Source organism: Macaca nemestrina, chromosome 12 (assembly GCF_043159975.1).
Source record: "Macaca nemestrina isolate mMacNem1 chromosome 12, mMacNem.hap1, whole genome shotgun sequence".
NCBI classification, from domain to species: Eukaryota; Metazoa; Chordata; class Mammalia; order Primates; family Cercopithecidae; genus Macaca; species Macaca nemestrina.
The window spans coordinates 122,949,821-122,967,953 of record NC_092136.1 but is presented as its reverse complement, the minus strand read 5'-3'; the positions used below and the strand labels follow the sequence as shown (position 1 = coordinate 122,967,953).

The 18,133-nt window shown below is 47.7% G+C and overlaps 1 protein-coding gene and 2 long non-coding RNA genes across 13 annotated transcripts in view; 2 read left to right on the top strand and 1 right to left on the bottom strand.

The window, feature by feature from the left end:
* The window catches only part of LOC105476324 (uncharacterized), a 53,217-nt gene extending 44,581 nt beyond the window's left edge, over positions 1-8,636 (bottom strand). For 10 of the 11 annotated variants that reach the window (XR_011611136.1, XR_011611140.1, XR_011611142.1 and 7 more), the window contains exons 1-3: positions 2,870-2,951; positions 2,239-2,378; positions 1,905-1,966 (exon numbers count right to left, since the gene is read on the bottom strand). This is a non-coding gene — a long non-coding RNA (uncharacterized lncRNA). Of the gene's footprint in view, positions 1-1,904; positions 1,967-2,238; positions 2,379-2,869; positions 2,952-8,232 lie in introns of those variants that run through there. The other variant, XR_011611144.1, reaches the window with a different exon arrangement.
* On the top strand, positions 3,074-3,479 carry LOC105476323 (uncharacterized). The gene is made up of 2 exons (XR_984014.3): positions 3,074-3,244; positions 3,394-3,479. It is a non-coding gene; the product is annotated as an uncharacterized lncRNA (long non-coding RNA).
* A 7,201-nt stretch (positions 8,637-15,837) lies between the features above and the next one.
* CLM (CXADR like membrane protein) overlaps positions 15,838-18,133 on the top strand; it is a 124,494-nt gene continuing 122,198 nt past the window's right edge. Inside the window, exon 1 of the mRNA XM_011732146.2 lies at positions 15,838-16,183. Within this exon, the coding sequence (XP_011730448.1) occupies positions 16,156-16,183 (28 nt within the window). The 5' untranslated portion in view covers positions 15,838-16,155. The remainder of the gene's footprint in view (positions 16,184-18,133) is intronic.

Below are 18,133 nucleotides of genomic sequence, written 5' to 3'. Positions count from 1 at the left end.
TGATGAAGCCGACTTGGGGTGGGGAGAAACGATGTGTCATTTTGAGACTCCCCTTGAGACTGCTGCATTGCCAGGTTTGGGAGCCCCTGCAGCAGACCCGTGCTCAGTCTCGGGTTGCTAAGGCAGCCAGTCTGACCTCAAAGAACATCTCCACTCTAAAAGTTTGGTGCAAACTGCTGTTCCACCTCAGACACCCACTATGGCCAGGTTGGTCTCGAACTCTTGACCTCAAGTGATCCGCCTACCTCGGCCTCCCAAAGTGTTGGGATTACAGGCGTGAGCCACTGCACCCAGTTGAGATTGCCTTTGAGAAGAGAATTGGATGGTTGGGGATGGAGAGGAGGCAGAGCTCTGTTTACTGTGCCTGGCCAGAACCATAATTCTTCTTGTCATCCTGGCTTAAAATCAAAGTCATGATTGACCTCTCTCTATCCTCCACCATCTCCTATGCCCCTCTCTAATCAATCAAAAAAATCTCTTTACTCTCTATTCAAAAATTTACCTTTGTCATCTCTTTCTTCTAGACACCTGGCCTCTTTACCTCTCACCTAGAATACTGAAAGCCTTACAGATAAACTTTCCATCTCCAGTTCCTCCCCAGCCTTTCTCTCCACCCTCCCCCAACTCTCCTTCCCCCACTTCCAATCCCGTTCCTTTCCTTCAGGTGTTTACAGGTAAATCCAATCCATCTTCCTTTGACTGTGTTGCTCCCCATGTCAAAAACCCTTAATAACTTCTTTGTCTACTGGGCTTCCATCCCCTTCTTACTTTTGAGCAGAAATTGTACCTATCCTTCAACGCCCCAATTTCAACGTCACCTTCTCCATGAAGACTTCCATGGTCACTCCTGACAGATGTGACCTCGTGCTCCTGGACCCCAAGATGAATGTACTTGTCTTATGACAGTTCTCCCACTCGTTCTTACTAAAGTTATTGATTATGTTCATAACTCCCTTACCAGACCATAAGTGTCATTAGGGTATGTTTCTTTATTCTTTTTTTTTTTTTTTGAGACACAGTCTCACTCTGTCACCCAGGCTGGAGTGCAGTGGCATGATCTTGACTCACCGCAACCTCTGTCTCCCGGGTTCAAGCAATTCTCGTGCCTCAGCCTCCCAAGTAGCTGAGATTACAGGCATGCACCACCACATCTGGCTAATTTTTGTATTTTTTGTAGAGAAGGAGTTTTGCCATGTTGGCCAGGTTGGTCTCAAACTCCTGGCTTTAAATGATCCACTCACCTTGCCTTCCAAAATGCTAGGATTACAGGCGTGAGCCACCACGCCCAGCTAAGTATGGTTCTTTACTCTTCTTTACATCCTCTACTGTGTCTAGCCTAATGCTTTGCACTAAAGAAGCTGCTCAAAAGCTGTAAGTGTTGACAAACTGAGTTAATGAAGACACTGTCTTTTTGTTTTTGTGTTTTTAATTGTCTCACTCTGTCATCCAGGCTGGAGTGCAGTGGTGTGATCTCAGCTCACTGCAGCCATGATCTCCCAGGCTCAAACAATCCTCCTATCACTCCAGCTTCATGAGTAGCTGGGACTACAAGCGCACGCCACCATGCATGGTTAATTTTGTTTTTTGTAGAGACTGGGTCTCACTATGTTGCCCAGGCTAGTTTCAAATTCCTGAGCTCAAGAGATCCTCCCACCTCAGTCACCCAAAATGCAGGGATTACAGGTGTGACCCACCACCCACGGCATGAAGAAATTAATAATAGGTTATACTGAAGAGTGGAAGATTGATTGGCACCTGTCACAGCCTTGCTCATTCTTAAATATCAAAATAGTTCCATTCTGGTTGGGAAGTTTAGCTGCTACCCTGGGCCCCTCAGCTGCCCTGGATCCTCCTCTGAGAGCCCCTGGACCCCTTGTCTGATCCAGCACCTCAAGAGATAATACCTGACACAGCAGAAACTCTTGAGAATGTCATTGATGGCTCCACAGTAATTTCAATATGACCCCTGGGGAAAAGCAACATCGTAATTAAATAGAGTTAACCAAGTAGACTTAACACAGGATACTCTACCTATGCACAAAAAGAACTAGAAAAATAGATACGGTTCCTGCACATTCCAGAACAGGAACATTCCAGTAGCTAGAGGACATATGAATGTCTGTGTGTGATTACTACTGAAATGTGGGTTGCTATCATTATTAGTAGTAATAATAACAAGAATAACCAGCATTTACTAATGCAATTTTCACAAGAACTCTTGGAAGCAACTGTTATTACCTCATTTTACAAGTGAAGAAGGAACCTGAGGACCAGAGAGGTCATACTGTACCCAAGTTCCCACAGGAAGAACACAGCCATCTGAGTTCACAGAGCTTCTTGTCTATTTCATACTGCTTCTGTCCCAGACAGCAGTGACACTGTGCACCTAAGAAGGAAGGCAGAAAGCAGAGAGAGAGAGAGAGAGAGAGAGAGAGAGAGAGAGAGAGAGAGATTGAGAAATTAGGGGAGGGAAGGAAAGAGAAAGAAGCAAAGAAGAAAGAAAGGAAGGGAGGAAGGAAGGGAAGGAGGGAGGGAAAAGAGGGGAGGGAGGAAAAAAACAAACTTATAAGCAACAAGCATGGACATTTTGAGGACTTCATGGGCCTTTGAGCCCCCACACGTCATATTAAACATATTAAAATACACTCAATCCCATTATTTTTTTAACTATAAAAATACTGCAGTATTTTTTATAATTTTACTTTTGAAATTTGGCCCAACAACGATTTCTCGGCAATCACTGTGCATAATCAGGAATTCTTGCAATGAGAAAAAACTCGCCTGTAAATTGTTGTCAAATGTGTAAAAATCTTGTAACAATCAATGTACCCATTAATGAACATGACATCGCATGTCTTTCTAGACCTACTTCTTAGCAAGTGAGGTGCTTGTTCATTTCAGTGTAGTTCTTTCACATTTTTAGATCTTGAACTCAATCCCTAGAGATAAACAGTCCTGGTTGCCAGGGTTCGAATACGTCAGAAGGGCACAACGATGACTTCACAGGGATGCTTGAGGTTACCATGGAAATGCTGTCGGCTCCCTCTCCCCAAGTCATCTTCACACATCTTCATGTGGGAGGCAGGCATTTGCTTCCATGATGGAGTTGACTCCATCTCCCAAAAGGCCTCCTCTGGAAATTCCCTCCCCGTGTTAGATCTGGCAGAGCCACTGGGAGACAGAGCAGCAGAGGGACCCGAGTGACACTAGGTGAGAAGCTGTGCGGCCAGACGACTTGAGCCTGGTGAGCTCCCTGCCTCACCCATCCCTGGGCCCAGAGGGAGAGACACAGAGTGCTTACCAGTGAACACTGTTTACTGGGCCAACCTGAGCGCATTCCGAGCCCAGGCTGCAGTCAAAGACGACACTAAACAGTCTTCCTTTGCTTTTCAGGTTGCTATGACAGCCAGGAATTTGCAAACCAAACCAGACCTGGAGAAGGAGTCTGTCCTTGGCCCAAAAAGTCTGCAGTTCCAAATGATTCTGCTCAAGGTCCCTGTTGTCTTCTTTGACACCTGCCAGATGGAAGAACCTCTAAACCTGGGATTTGGAAATGTCCCAACAGAAAGGCTATTTCCAAGCTGGCTGAAGCTGTGTTTAACGGAATTGAGGTGTGATAGAAGGAACTTCTTGGCAAGAAAAACTGGAAAATATTACAATAGGTCCCAGAGAGAACCTCATTATCTTCTCGAAAAAATTTTTATATTTGTTTAGTGTTCTGTGGTTTGTTAAGCACATTCACATAAATTATCTAATTGGATCTTCACATCCGCCCGGTGAAGGAGTAAAAATAGATATCATAATACTTGACCAAAGACAAGGAAAATGAAGTTCAATAAAAACAAGATCAAACAGCCAACAAGCAACAGAGCTGAGATTCGAATCGGGTTTTCCGACTGTAAATGTAGCTCTTTTAATTCTATTATGATAATCCCCCAAAATATAAAAGAGATCACATCTGAGCTGGACAGCTTAGAAACAGGTTTTTTTCTAAAATAAAGTGATGTTGTAGATAAATTTTTTGTGGTAAAATACACATGATGTAAAATTTACCACTTTAATCATTTTTTTTATTTTTTTTTTGAGATGGAGTCACACTCTGTCGCCCAGGTTGGAGTGCAGTGGTGTAATCTCAGCTCACTGCTACGTCCGCCTCCCAGGTTCAAGCAATTCTCTGCCTCAGCCTCCCCAGTAGCTGGAATTACAGGTACGTACCACACCCTGCTAATTTTTGTATTTTTAGTAAGACGGGGTTTCACCATGTTGGTCAGGCTGGTCTCGAACTCCTGACCTTGTAATCTGCCCGCCTCAACCTCCCAAAGTGCTGGGATTATAGGTGTGAGCCACCATACTCAGTCGCACTTTAATCGTTTTTAAATGTACAGTTGACAGGCATCAAGTACATTCATTATCGTGCAACTGTCACCACCATCTCTCTAGAACTTCTTCATCTTCTCAAACTGAAACTCTATACTCTTTAAATAATAACTCCCCAAGCCCCTCTTCTCGCCCCTGGAAACCATCATTCTACTCTATGAATTTGACCACTCTAGGTAACTCATATAAGTGGAATTACACAGTATTTGGCCTTTTGTGACTGGCTCATGTCACTTAGTATAACGTCTTCAAAGTTCAGCCATGTTGTAGCATGTATCAGAATTGTCTTCCTTTTTAAGGCTGAGAATATCCAATTGTAAAGATATACCACACGTTGGCTATTCATTTATCAGTATATGGCCACTTGGGGTTGCCTCCACCTTTTGGCTATTGTGAATAATGCTCCAATAAACATGGATGTACGAATATTTCTTTGGGACCCTGATTTCAATTCTTTTGGGTATATACCAAGATATAGAATTATTGACTCATATAGTAATTCTATTTTTAATATTTTAAGGAATTCCTATACTACTGTTTTTCATAGAGCCTATGCCTTCTACATTTCCAGCAAAGGTACACAAGGGTCCTAGATTTTCCACAGCCTTGCTAACATTTGTTACTCTCTCTCTTTCTCTCTCTATATATGCAATCCTGGTGGGTATATAAATGAATGTTTTTTAAACATGAGGTTATCCAAGTTGGTTCATTCAGCTCAGTTAGAAAATGGTCCTAGTGGGCCAGGCATGGTGGCTCACACCTGTAATCCCAGCAGGTTGGGAGGCCAAGGCCAGTGGATCACCTAAGGTCAGGAGTTCAAGACCAGCCTGACCAACATGGTAAAACCCCGTTTATACTAAAATTACAAAAAAAATTAGCCAGGTGTGGTGGGTAGTGTGCACTTGTAGTCCCAGCTACTTGGGAGGCTGAGACAGAATTGCTTGAACCCAGGAGGTGGAGGTTGCCGATATCGTGCCACTGCACTCCAGCCTGGGTGACAGAGTGAGACTCTGTCTGAAGAAGAAAGAAAGAGAGAGAGAGAGAGAGAGAGAGAGAGAGAGAGAGAGAGAGAAAGAAAGAAAGAAAGAAAGAAAGAAAGAAAGAAAGAAAGAAAGAAAGAAAGAAAGAGAGAGAGAGAAGGAAGGAAGGAAGGATGGAAGGAAAGAAAGAGAAAGAAAGAAAGAAAGAAAGAAAGAAAGAAAGAAAGAAAGAAAGAAAGAAAGAAAGAAAGGAAGGAAGGAAGGAAGGAAGGAAGGAAGGAAGGAAGGAAGGAAGGAAGGAAGGAAGGAAGGAAAGAAGAGAAAAGAAAAGAGTCCTAGTGAAACCAGATTAGCTTCTACCTGACATGCCAGCCCCAACCCCAGCCACAAATCTCACCGAAGCATTCCACTGGTCTCCAGAGAAAGTACTCAGATAACTTGAGCATATCCATGACTTGCTTTTAGGGATAATGAACTCAAAGTACATATCCTACTCATAGGAATTTCATGTCTTCAATATGAGCAAGAATTCATCATACAGATTCATGTTACATAAAGGCATCTCCCACCACATCTGGAGGGTAGGTGTGCGAGTCTACGTGGGTGAAGATGAGTGAGTGTTCCAAGAAGGATTACATAGCTGAGAGGATCAGCAGGTTCTCTTCTCAAACAATTCAAACTTTGGGAAGTTCCTTTGTGTCTATGAGGTGGCTTCTTTATCTTTATCCATCTCTGCTCACTTCAGAGGCATGAATTAGACTGTATCTTTAAAGGGCTTCAGAAGATGGTGCTTTGTGATTAAGAGGCGGGATAATATCTGATCATCTCCAGAGTTATTACATCACCTGGCAAGAATCATCAGATTCCCCATAATGCAGTTTGGAAGAGTGAAGGAGCTCAGGGCATCTGCGACTGGGACTGGCAATCACATCCGAATCTCTCAGCCTTGGGTATTCAAGTCCTATCAACCTCAAATGCCCCCTCCTCCGTGAAGCAGTCCCTGATCGCTACACAGGAAGAAATAGTTACCCTTGAAATTCAACAGCTCTTCATCTCTGCCTTTATCAGGGCAATGACTGTGTTTGTCTTAGATTTATGGTTATTTAAGAGTGCATTATATATCCTAAGAAAATTAGCCCTTTAGGGACTAAATCCAGTTCTGGTTTGCATGGAGTATAAAGCAAATATTTCCCCTAAGCTCCCTAGCAGACTTCTCTTATCCATTGATAAGACTGCTTGGCTAGAGTCCTGTCACATGGCCTTCCCTGGGGGCAAGGAGGCCTGGAAAGCAGATGTCTGACCTCTTAGCTTCTATGGTGGAGGTAGGCAAGAGAGGGTCTTAGGAACCGGGCTGCGTGAGCCAGTCAACAGTGTCTTTCAGACCTGTCCTTGTGCTGGGCACATCCTCCGGGAAGTCAGGGGAGAGGCCCCACCACGAGTCTTGGGCCCAGCTCCTGTTCCCTCTGTGTCTGCTCTGTCTGTCATGGAGCTCCACACCAGTTTGAAATGGATTGATTCTCTACAACACGGGGTACAGAGAAGCACGACCGACTCAAGTCAGGTCCTGCCAGTTCCTACAAGCTACACTCCTTTATCATGCTCACCTCACATTCATAAAGAACTTAAGTTCGGTGGCTCAAGCCTGTAATCCCAGCACTTTGGGAGGCCGAGACGGGCGGATCACGAGGTCAGGAGATCGAGACCATCCTGGCTAACACGGTGAAACCCCGTCTCTACTAAAAAATACAGAAAACTAGCCGGGCGCGGTGGCGGGCGCCTGTAGTCCCAACTACTCGGGAGGCTGAGGCAGGAGAATGGCGTGAACCCGGGAGGCGGAGCTTGCAGTGAGCTGAGATCTGGCCACTGCACTCCAGCCTGGGCGACAGAGCGAGACTCCGTCTCAAAAAAAAAAAAAAAAAAAAAAAAAAAAAAGAACTTAAGTTGACAAAGCACTAGCTTCCCTATTTTCTTTCTTTCTTTTTTTTTTTTTTTTTTGAGACGGAGTCTCACTGTGTCGCCCAGGCTGGAGTGCAGTGGCCGGATCTCAGCTCACTGCAAGCTCCGCCTCCCGGGTTTACGCCATTCTCCTGCCTCAGCCTCCGAGTAGCTGGGACTACAGGCGCCCGCCACCTCGCCTGGCTAGTTTTTTGTATTTTTTAGTAGAGACGGGGTTTCACCGGGTTAGCCAGGATGGTCTCGATCTCCTGACCTTGTGATCCACCCGTCTCGGCCTCCCAAAGTGCTGGGATTACAGGCTTGAGCCACCGCGCCCGGCCTCCTATTTTCTCCAGATACATAGCTGAGACCTAACATACATAACGTACATACATAACAGAACCTCATACAGAGAGGTTCATCGTTTATTCAAGTTGACTCAGTAGGTGACAGTACGGGAGACGCTGCTGACTCCTGGTCTCCTGACGTCGCCCCTCATGCTCTATCCAGCATCCTCCACTGAGTCTTGGATACGGGTTTCAGGCCATGGCTGGCATATCCCCCACTCCACCTCCTGGGACAGTGTCATCAGGAAAGGTGCACATCAATGCAAGAGGCTGCAAGACGGTTCTGAGTGTATGTCACGCATCTGTGCGTGTGCATGTGGTGGGTGGGAAGACGGGGGATGCTTCTCCTCCCCTCCCATCTCCTCAGCCTGGCCATCGCTGCCATCAGTCTTGTCACTGAGCAGCTGCAAGCAGCTGCTGACAGCTCCCAGCATCTCAGCCACAAAATAAATGAGTTCCCTGCAGGCAGGACACCAGTGGCATAATGAGGCCTCGCATAGATTCTTCTTGGTTTTATTTTATGGCTTCTAATGAGCTTCATCCAATACAAAAAAAAAAAAAAAAGCCCAGCTCTTCCCTGGGCCCTGTCTCACCTGTTTCTGCCAGCAGACACCGTGAGTTTTTTATTCTCATTCCCGACCTCTGAGGAAGAGGCAGGGTCACTCTGTGTGGTAATCTTCCACACTCTAGAAGGAGAATGGGGCTGGTCGCTAGGCAACCTGCTTTCCAGCTTGACTCTGTCTCTAACTTGAGTTTGACCCAGAGATAGCACATCTCCCGGCTGGGATTCAGTCTACAAAGTGAGGAAGTTACACCAAAAGGAACTCTAACAGCCTGCCCAGCTTGATAGTGGACACAGCAGCTGCATAGAGGTGGAACAAATGCAGACTTACAGACTGGAGACACATTTTTTAGGCTGAATGAATGAAAAGTACATGAGCGCTTATGCTAGCTGAGGACAGCTAGCTGCCCTTGTCCAGCTGGGAAGATAGGAAGATTCCGGTCTGTGGTTTGGTGGTCTGTGTTCTCTGCCACGTGCTTACATGTCAACAAAGAGAAACATGCTGCTGGATTTTCAGAAAAATCACCAAGGGGTCTGGCTGGAGAATGAAGCCAGACATGCGTCTGGTCACCTACCTGATGGCTTCTCCCTTCGGGGAGAGGTTGCTCACGATCACAGCAGGTCAGCACAAGACAGCAAGAGCACTGAACGAAGAGTCACGCTGGGGTTCTTATAACTTTTGTGCTACCAACTAGCTAGTTGGCCCTAGCCATGTTGCCGTCCCTCTCTGCACTTGTGTCGTTTTCTGTAAAATATAGAGGTTTGATTGAATGTCTCTGATGTCTCCTTCAATCTAACAATGTGAAATGTATTGCCTGTTCTTATTCCTGTCTCATTTGGCTCCCTTATGAAGACAGCTTGTCTAGTGGGTAATTCTGAGTATCATTAACCAAAGAAAAGCCTGCTTTTGATCTCAACCCAGAGTTGGGGACTGATGTGAGGGAAGAGAGAACATGAAAACACTTTTTACTCTTTTTACTACTCCTTTTGCTGTGTGTTTCTAAGGAAGTCACTAGACTTCAATTCCCCGCCTAGAGGAAGGAGATGTTATCGTCCCCTTTCTCTGAGAGGTGAAAGGACCCCTGAAGATCCAGTTACAATGTATCCTGGAATCATGGCATATTTTGTTGCATTAATTAAGGGGGAAGAGAGAAGGGCATCACTTGCTGAGCAACAACAGTGTGCCTGCCCTATCCTAGGTTCCTTCCTTCCTTCCTTCCTGCCTTCCTTCCTGCCTGCCTGCCTTCCTTCCTTCCTTCCTTCCTTCCTTCCTTCCTTCCTTCCTGCCTGCCTGCCTGCCTGCCTTCCTGCCTGCCTGCCTGCCTGCCTTCCTGCCTTCCTTCCTTCCTTCCTTCCTTCCTTCCTTCCTTCCTTCCTTCCTTCCTTCCTTCCTTCCTTCCTTCCTTCCTTCCTTCTTTCTTTCTTGTCTCACCCTGTTGCCCAGGCTGGAGAGTGGCACGATCTCAGCTCACTGCAACCTCCACCTCCTGGGTTCAAGCGATTCTCCCGCCTCAGCCTCCCAAGTAGCTGGGACTACAGGCACGTGCCACCAGGCCTGGCTAATTTTTTGTATTTTGAGTAGAGAGGGGTTTGTACCACGTTAGCCAGGATGGTCTCGATCTCCTGACCTCATGATCCACCCGCCTTGGCCTCCTAAAGTGCTGAGATTACTAGGTGTTTTCTTTATAGAGTCTCCGGTTATCTTCTCAACAACCATATGAGAAATCTTACAGATGAAACAACGTAGGCTGAGGTTAAGAAATACACCCAAGTTAGGCACAGTCAGGAGAGTGGCCAGAATTCACAATCAGCCTGTCTTCCTCCAGAACCACCTCTGCCGGGGTAACTTTAGCAGGAATGAAAAGTAACATGTGGGAGAAACTGGAAAAGCCCAGACCTAGCTGAGGCCAGGCATGAAGCTGGTTCACACAGCAACATCCTACTGTAATGCCTTAGGCTCCACAGCAGCTACAGACACCTTCTCTGCTTTTTGTCTTGGCTCTTTACTCTTCCACTGGCCCCGGGAAGGCCTGCTGGGCTGGAGGGATGCGTCTATGCATCCTAAGTGCTGGCGGGAAGATGGAGCTGAGATCTTTTCTTCACCATCAAATGTCCTACAGGAAACATCAACCCCACAAAGTCCCTGCCTCCTCAGCCGATCACATAGATCAGTGCTTGGGACTGTCACTGTACAACGTGTGCCTTACCCTCTATTAGCACACAGCGTTCTCAGTCACAGTCTTAAAAAATGTTGCCCAGTCAAGGCCCTGAAAGCCAGCTGGGGCCTCTTACTGTCCAGCCATAAGAGAAATAACACACTTGAATAGCCAAGCCAAGAAGCATCCTTGCAGGACAGGAAAGAATATATAAGGATAACCTTGTTTTAATAGAAAAAAGGAAATGAGACAGAAATTGGCTCTTTTACTGCAGGGAATGGAATCCTATGAACTCAACTTTAGTTTTAGTTGGAATAAATATTTTCTGAGCCTCCTATGTGTGAGACACGGCAGCAGGCACCTCCTCTTATTGTAATTCCATTTCTTTGTCCCCAGGTCCTGGGCTCAGAAGAAAGAAAGGCTCAGTGAAGTCAAGGGGCCTATTCAGAACTACTGGAAGCCCAGACTTGCTGCCTTTTCACCCAGAACTCTTTCCATCATTTCACAGCTGCCTTCTCCTAAGTGTCCTCATGAGCTTGTATCATCATCTGTAAGGTTGGGCCTGGACCTCAAAAGGTGGATTCTGGACCTCAGAAAGATTAAAAGACATGGACCATGGCCAGGGGCAGTGGCTCATGCCTGTAATCCTAGCACTTTGGGAGACCGAGACAGGCAGATTGCCTGAGCTCAGGAGTTCAAGCCCAGCCTGGGCAACATGGTGAAACCCCGTCTCTACTAAAATACAAAAAATCAGCCGGGCATGGTGGCAGGCGCCTGTAATCCCAGCTACTCAGGAGGCTGAGGCACAAGAATTGCTTGAACCCATCAAGCAGAGGTTGCAGTGAGCCGAGATTGTGCCACTGCACTCCAGCCTGGGCAACAAAGCAAAACTCTGTCTCAAAAACAAAACAACAACAACAAAAAAAGACATGGTCCCTGGTTGCCAGGTATGAGATGAGAGAAGAGCACAGGTCTCCATCTCCCCCTCAGTTCACAGCACTTTTCTCCCGGGATGTCTTTTTGGCATCTCCTACACTAGGTGTAGGATCCTGCTGTGATCTCCATAGCACTCTGCCCTTTCCCGAGCGCAGCATTTCTCACTCCACGTAGTAATTGCTTATTGGTTGTTCATTTCCCTTAACTCACCAGAAGCTTCTGCAGGACAAGAACAACTTTTCCTGTGTTCACCACTGATTTTCCAGTGTTTGGTGTATTGTAGGTGTTTAACAACGATTTGCTGAATTATTGATTGAAAGAAAGAATAGAAAGATGGATGGAGGGATGGATGGAGGGATGATCATTTATCAGCTCTTCAGTTACCATGTCTCCAAGTAATTGGGTAATTTATCGTTCTATTCCTGACAAGCTAACTTACCCAACTTCCCTAGTTTGTCAGCAGTACTATCAAAAGGCAGTAAGGTGTAAAAGTTTGAATCTCCTGACTTTACACCCTGCTTCAATCATTTACTAACCATGGGATGATATGCAATTTATTTAATCTTGTTAAACCTCAGTTTCTTCATTGTAATACGATATTGTGATTCCTATTAATCATGCTTATAATCTCTGGAATATACCAGGGAGTAGAAAAATGGTCGGTATCAATCTTGGCATATGTAACAATGTATGTCATTTATACTCAGATTTGGTGCCTCTTTTCTCTTCCACTTCTTTCACCCACAATGATTGCTGTGTACTTAACCCTATCTAATCTTTCTTCCCAATGTCTTCTACATTGTTTCACTACCCTCATCTTACCTGCCTATTTAACGCAATAGGTCCTAAACCGTTCCTGTCCTTCAGGTTTCTTTTCCAAAGCATCATACACTCCTGTTGATGGCTCTAGAATTCCTGTAAAGGAGAGGTTTAAGGTGGTACTCTTCGGCGCCCCAGAAATTGGGAAGGACAAGGGAGTGTCTTGAAGCTGCATATGTATATCACTCCATGACAAAGGCAGCTTGATAGATACGAAAGGGTCGCGAAAGTTCTCCACCCTGGCCAATCCTTGGAGTCACCTCTGGGCAGAAGCAGCCAATTTCTACTTCCTGAAATACGGTTCTCATCAAGGTGATTTTTCTTAAATTTGTTTCAAAGAGCCTGGAGGAGACACTGCATAAGGAGTTCTAGAATCCTTTGCCTCACATTCAGAACTTGTCACAATTTTGCCCCCCAGGGCATTTTGCTTCAACAACCATTTTTATTTCAAGCATTTCATTTCATTCAAGGCCCCTCAATATGCTATTCCTAACTCCATGTCTTTGTCCAGGAACTCCCCCGCTCCTGGCTCTCCCCAGCACCTCCCTTCTAATGAAATTCTGTTCATCCCCCAAGGGCTGGTGCCATCATTGCCCTCCTCCGCAATCACCCCAGCCTAAGGTGCTCCTTCCTTTCTTGGAGTTCCCACTGTTTTTTATAATCAAGATAACGTACCCTGGCATTTAACTATCTAACGTTCTTGTATTGTTGTTGAAACATTTCCCATGTTGGTGTTTTTTCTCCCTCTGAACTGAGAGGTCCATTTAGGGTAAGGACTATCTCATACTCTTTGGATCCTCCGAGACACCCAGCCCAGAGTGGGTCCCAGCACTGGTAGGGATGGGATGTGAGTTACAAACCACCCCAGAAGCACTCTCTCTCTCTGCTCTTCCTGCCCACAGACCCATGACAATAGAAAAGAGGTTACAGATTTAGAGACAGACATCTTCAGGGACCCAAAGATCCTCCTCCAAAAAATATGTGTAATACAGGCTACAAGACTTGGGATTGGGAAAATTTGAGTGTTTGTGACCCAATCTCAGTCTAATCATTTCCTGTGCTGGTGACTAATGACCTAGAGCCGAAGGCTCCTGCTACCTTCGGCTTGAGCAACTGGGTTTAAACACTTATCTGCCTACACCCACACACATCTGTCTTCATGCGCACACCAGCCCTCAATCAATAAACAGCACGGACAGTACCAAGTTCTCCAGAAAGGCCATGAGCAGTGGTGGGGTGGAGGTGGGGCTTTAAAACTTGTGCAAAAACCCCACCTCTAGAGGGAAATAAAAAGGGGGAATCTGGGTGAAGAATTTTTGTACTATTTTTCAACTTTTTTGTAAGCCCGAAATGTCAAAAAAAATTTAATTATGAAGCAGAAACAACAAAAAAGTTACCTTCTGTATGTAGTTTTTCTGCCACTTTCTCCAGCCTTTAAGAATTACTGGTTTTGGCTGAGGATGGCTCATGCCTGTAATCCCAGCACTTTGGGAGGCTGAGTCAGGTGAATTGCTTGAGCCCAGGAGTTTGAGACCAGCCTGGGCAACACAGCGAAACCCAGTCTCCACAAAAAATACAAATATTAGCCGGGCATGATGGTGTGAGCCTGTAGTCTCAGCTACTTGGAAGGCTGAGGTGGGAGGATCACTTGTGCCCAGGAGGCAGAGGTTGCAGCGAACCTGGGTAAGAGTGAGGCTCTGTCTCAAAAAAAAAAAAAAAAAAAAAAAAAAAAAGAGTGGCGGCTTTTTTCAATATATTCATTTACAAATTAGAGTTGTGAATGTATCTATTTCCCCTGTTAGACCATTAGTATAAAATGGAAAATAAAGTTACTTCGGAGTCAGAGACCTTTTAAACACCTCTCAATATAAAAAATAATATTTTTAAATATTAGAATATTAATATTGGAATAGAAGCATTTTAATATTTTGTGATCTGGGGCAAGATACTTAGGCCTAAGTTATAGCTTCCTTGTCTTCCTATTTATGCTAAGGGATGGTGATTTTTTTTCAATGACTATCCCTGAGCAGTATAATAAGAATGATATAAAAAGTCAATAATATGATTCTGGGTCCATAGCTGGTGTTCATGACATACTCCTTCCAGATTTTTTCAAATGCCAGCTTCCAAGTTCTACTCACTTTGTGCCCTCACACCTACACTTTTTCTTTTTTTTTTTTTCCCCACACTTAAACATTTTTAGGTGAAGCACCTGGCACAGTGTGGATGCCTAACACATCGGTATTGAAGGGGTGAGGGGTGGAAAATGCTGCAATTCTTCTAAAGCAACGCTCCAGCTGATCCGCGAGCCCTAGGAACAGCCCCTGCTTTTGCAAATCCTCTGAGTGACCTTGTGAAACTTCCATAACCTCTCCAGGCCTTTGCTTTCCTAGTCTGCGAAATGGGACGGGTTTTCATTACACATTTGCATCTCATTGCACATGTGTGACTCGGCAGCCCACCGGCCCTGGCGGGGTTCATCTTTCTTCTCAAGAGCGCTGGCCCCAGCTTCCACCTTGGGCTCAGGCGAGGCCGAAGGTGAGCGATTGCGTCCTCATGCCTCCGGGCGGCTGAGGGAGAAACCCTCCAGGGGCATTCAGAGACAGGGACCAGAGTTTCTGAGAGGCCCTGGGCACAAGGTCGGGGCAGGAGGTCCAGGCAGCCTTTCCTGGTCTCGCCGCCTCCCGCTGCCGCTGAGCAGCAGGGTAGTGAAGGGCAGACTCCCAGGGGCCGACCCTGGGGCTGGGCTGCTCGGTTCCGCGGAACCCACTGTCCGCCCCAGTCCGGCCGCCAGCCTCCTGCCCTCCGCGAGCCTCCTGGGCCGGGTGACGGAGCCAGGGGGATTCTGCTCCCTCTGCCTGCTGTTCTTTCTGAAAGGGGGTGGTGCACATTTTGGCCAGGGCCACGTGCAGAGCACTTTGCTGCAAAACATCTCAATAGACCTCTTTCCACCGAGCTGTGGGTCCCCTTCCCCTGGGTGCTGGCTAGCCTAGCTCTTTTCGGGATCTGAAGGAGCGCTGCTGCAAATACCGACAGCAGAAAGCGAGCGAACGCGAAAGGCCCCGGGAAAGCCAGGCCAAGGGGGGTCGCCGGGTGCCACATGAGGCAGTCGGTGGGAAGAGCCCTGGCCAGCCGGGCACTGGCTGCCTTCGCTGCCTACCTCTGCCCCCCGCCGTCGGCCTGGTCAGTCTGGTGGCTTCACACTAACAGAACCAGACGGGGAGGGAGAGGAGAGGCGAGAAGAGGGCAGAGTACAGAGGGGAGAGGGCATGAGGAGACGAGGAGGGAGAGGCAAGAATGCAAATAAGGAGACCTGGAGACGAAGAGATGGAAGAGAGAAATGTCAGATTTGTGAGAGACAGGGAAGCAGAGAGAAATGAGAGTAAAAAAGAAGCGAGAGAGAAGTGGAGAGGACAAAGTGAGAGCAGAGCTCTAGGAACGCACAAGGCCTCGTCCACGGGCTCTCAGCCGAGGTGTCACCAATGCCCCCTGCACAGAATCAATCCTACGCCCGGCGCCTCTTAACCCACCCGCCTCTGCACGGCCCCAAGTCTCCCCTGGCCCTCCCTGCCCGGTCAGCTCACGCTTCTCCCCCACCGGCCCCCACCGCTAACCCCAAACGCTGCGCGGGAGGGAGGGAGGGAAGGAGGGAACAGCGAGAGAGCGAGGGAGGGGCTGCGGTAGGAGGCAACCATGTGGTTCCAGCTGAATTTTTTTCCCCCTCTCTCTTTCTTCACTCCTTTTTCTTTCCAAACAGGGAAAAGTGTTCCACGAAGCGGTAGCGCCTTTCCGCCTCGCGTTTCCCTCCCTGACCCTGGTCCCGGCTCCTGTCCCGGCGCGAGCTGGTGGGGCGAGCGCCGGGAGCCCATCTGCTCCCGGGGGCGCGGGGCGCGGGGCCGGCTTCCGCCCGGCACATGGCTGCAGCCACCCAGCGCGCACCCCGAGGCGCCGCGCCCAGCTCGCCCGAGGTCCGTCGGAGGCGCCCGGCCGCCCCGGAGCCAGGCAGCGGCTGAGCGGGGAAGCTCCCGCGTCCGGGAATCGGGATGTCCCTCCTCCTCCTCCTCTTGCTAGGTGAGTGCCTCTGGGAGGGCGGGAGTTTGGATGGCCGTGGGCAAACGCAGCCCTGCGTCCGGGAAAGACGCTGCTTCTGACCCGAGTGTCCCCGCAGCCCCTGGAGCGAGCCGGCTTTTCCGTCCCTGCCTCCTGGCCACGGAGGAGCACATCTGGCAACCGAGGGCCGCCCAGTCGGCCATCGAGATTGTCTCGCACATCTGGGCCCTTGAACAGACTTGGGGAGTCGTTTGATGTGGAGGGTCCTCTTTAGGGCGGTGTTTAGTTTCTCGTGTATCTGGGGAAAGTGGAGAATTGGTGGAGGGAAGGTTTATCCAGGAATTTTTGGGTCAGGTTCCTGAGGGTGGGGGTTTTTTGTTGTTGTTTCAAACAGGCGCCTCCGAGGCTCAAATTAGAAACAGATGTGTTAAAGGGTGAGCAGAGTGGGGGACAGGCAGGGTGGGAGAGGAAAGGGGAGAGGGAAAAAGGGCAGGGCCCAAGGAGCACCAGGAAGATGCAAATGCCCCAAGTGACCCAGGGAAAGAAGGAAAAGGGGAAAGGGTACGGGTTGGGAAGGAGAGAGAAAAGGAGGAGAACAGGAATGTGAAACAGAAGGGCAAGGCTGGGGGAGACGGAGCACAGAGAGTGAAGAAGACTTGGAAAAAACGGAGCAGAGGAGCCAGAACAGAGGGAAATGAGCAAGCATCACTTTTTCCTGAAACAGGCTCCGGAGCAAAGGGAAGAGTCCTCCTGAGCGTCCCTTCCTGGGGTCCCCCAGGCAGGATCCTTGGGGCCTCATAGGCCCTTAGGCAGAGGCAGGTTTGCAGGAGAGGACATCAGGGATGTGGGTGGTAGGAGCCCACAGGAGGGACTGGGAATATCTGAGGCGCCATGGCAGGAAAGGCAGGCACGGAGAGCAAAGGGCATGTCATACTATGCACGCTGAAGCGTGGGATCCACTGGAGACAGGCCCAACAGTTAGCTGGAGATCCGAAAATCAAAGAGCCAGCCAGGTGTGGTCAAGAGTGAGCACTACCCTGAACACCAGGCCATGGGAGAACTAGTCCTGGTTTTAAACTGACTAGCTGGGTGGCCTCAGACAACTTACTCCTTATCCAGGGCTTCTATGTCTTTAGCTCTGGAAAGAGAATATTAGATGGTTCCTAAGTCCCTTCTAGCCTACAACACCAGAGGTTTGAAGGAGGCTGGTGTCTAGAAGAACCACCAAACCCTGAAATACGTAGCTAGAGTGCTCTGTCTTTTTTGAAACTTTACAAACCAACTAAACTATATGCATACCCATCTAGGCCAGCCTCAGGCTGATAATCACTCAAGTTAGAGAAATGAAAGAGGTGGGCTAAGCCAAACTATTGCTCAAATAGGGCAGGTGGGGAGGGGTTATTTTCTAAACTCCTTTAGACATTAGCCAAATATTGCAATACTGTTCCTGTGCGCATCTGGCACAGCTGGATGGCACCTTTGTTCCCTTTACTGGAGTCTACCACTAAGTTACCAATCACCAGATTTTCAGTTGAATGAAACTTCAGAGCTGCGTTATTAAAAACAGCTAATAGTCGTTGTTATACTGAACACTTTATATGTGCTATCTTGGTAACTCATTTGTTCTTCACACCAAGCCTATTGACTGCCCAGCCATCCCTGTTGGCTACCCTCATGTTACAGATGAAGAAACCAAGGTGTAAAAAGGCCAGGTAACTTGCTCAAGGCCACACACTCATAATTAGGAGGGATGGAATTTGGGTGCAGGCTACCTGCCTCTAGAGAGAGCTTCCTAAAGCGCATTGCTTTCCAGCCTCCTGTGGCTGCAGAGATCCTCAAAGCGCTTACCCTCTACCACACCTGGCTGGCTCTTTGATCTCACCAACCTCTTCATGGAATGTAAGATGTCAGCGTGACCTATAGGAGAGAGGTCTGGGAAAGGGAAACAAAAGTCACACTGTTCGAGCACCT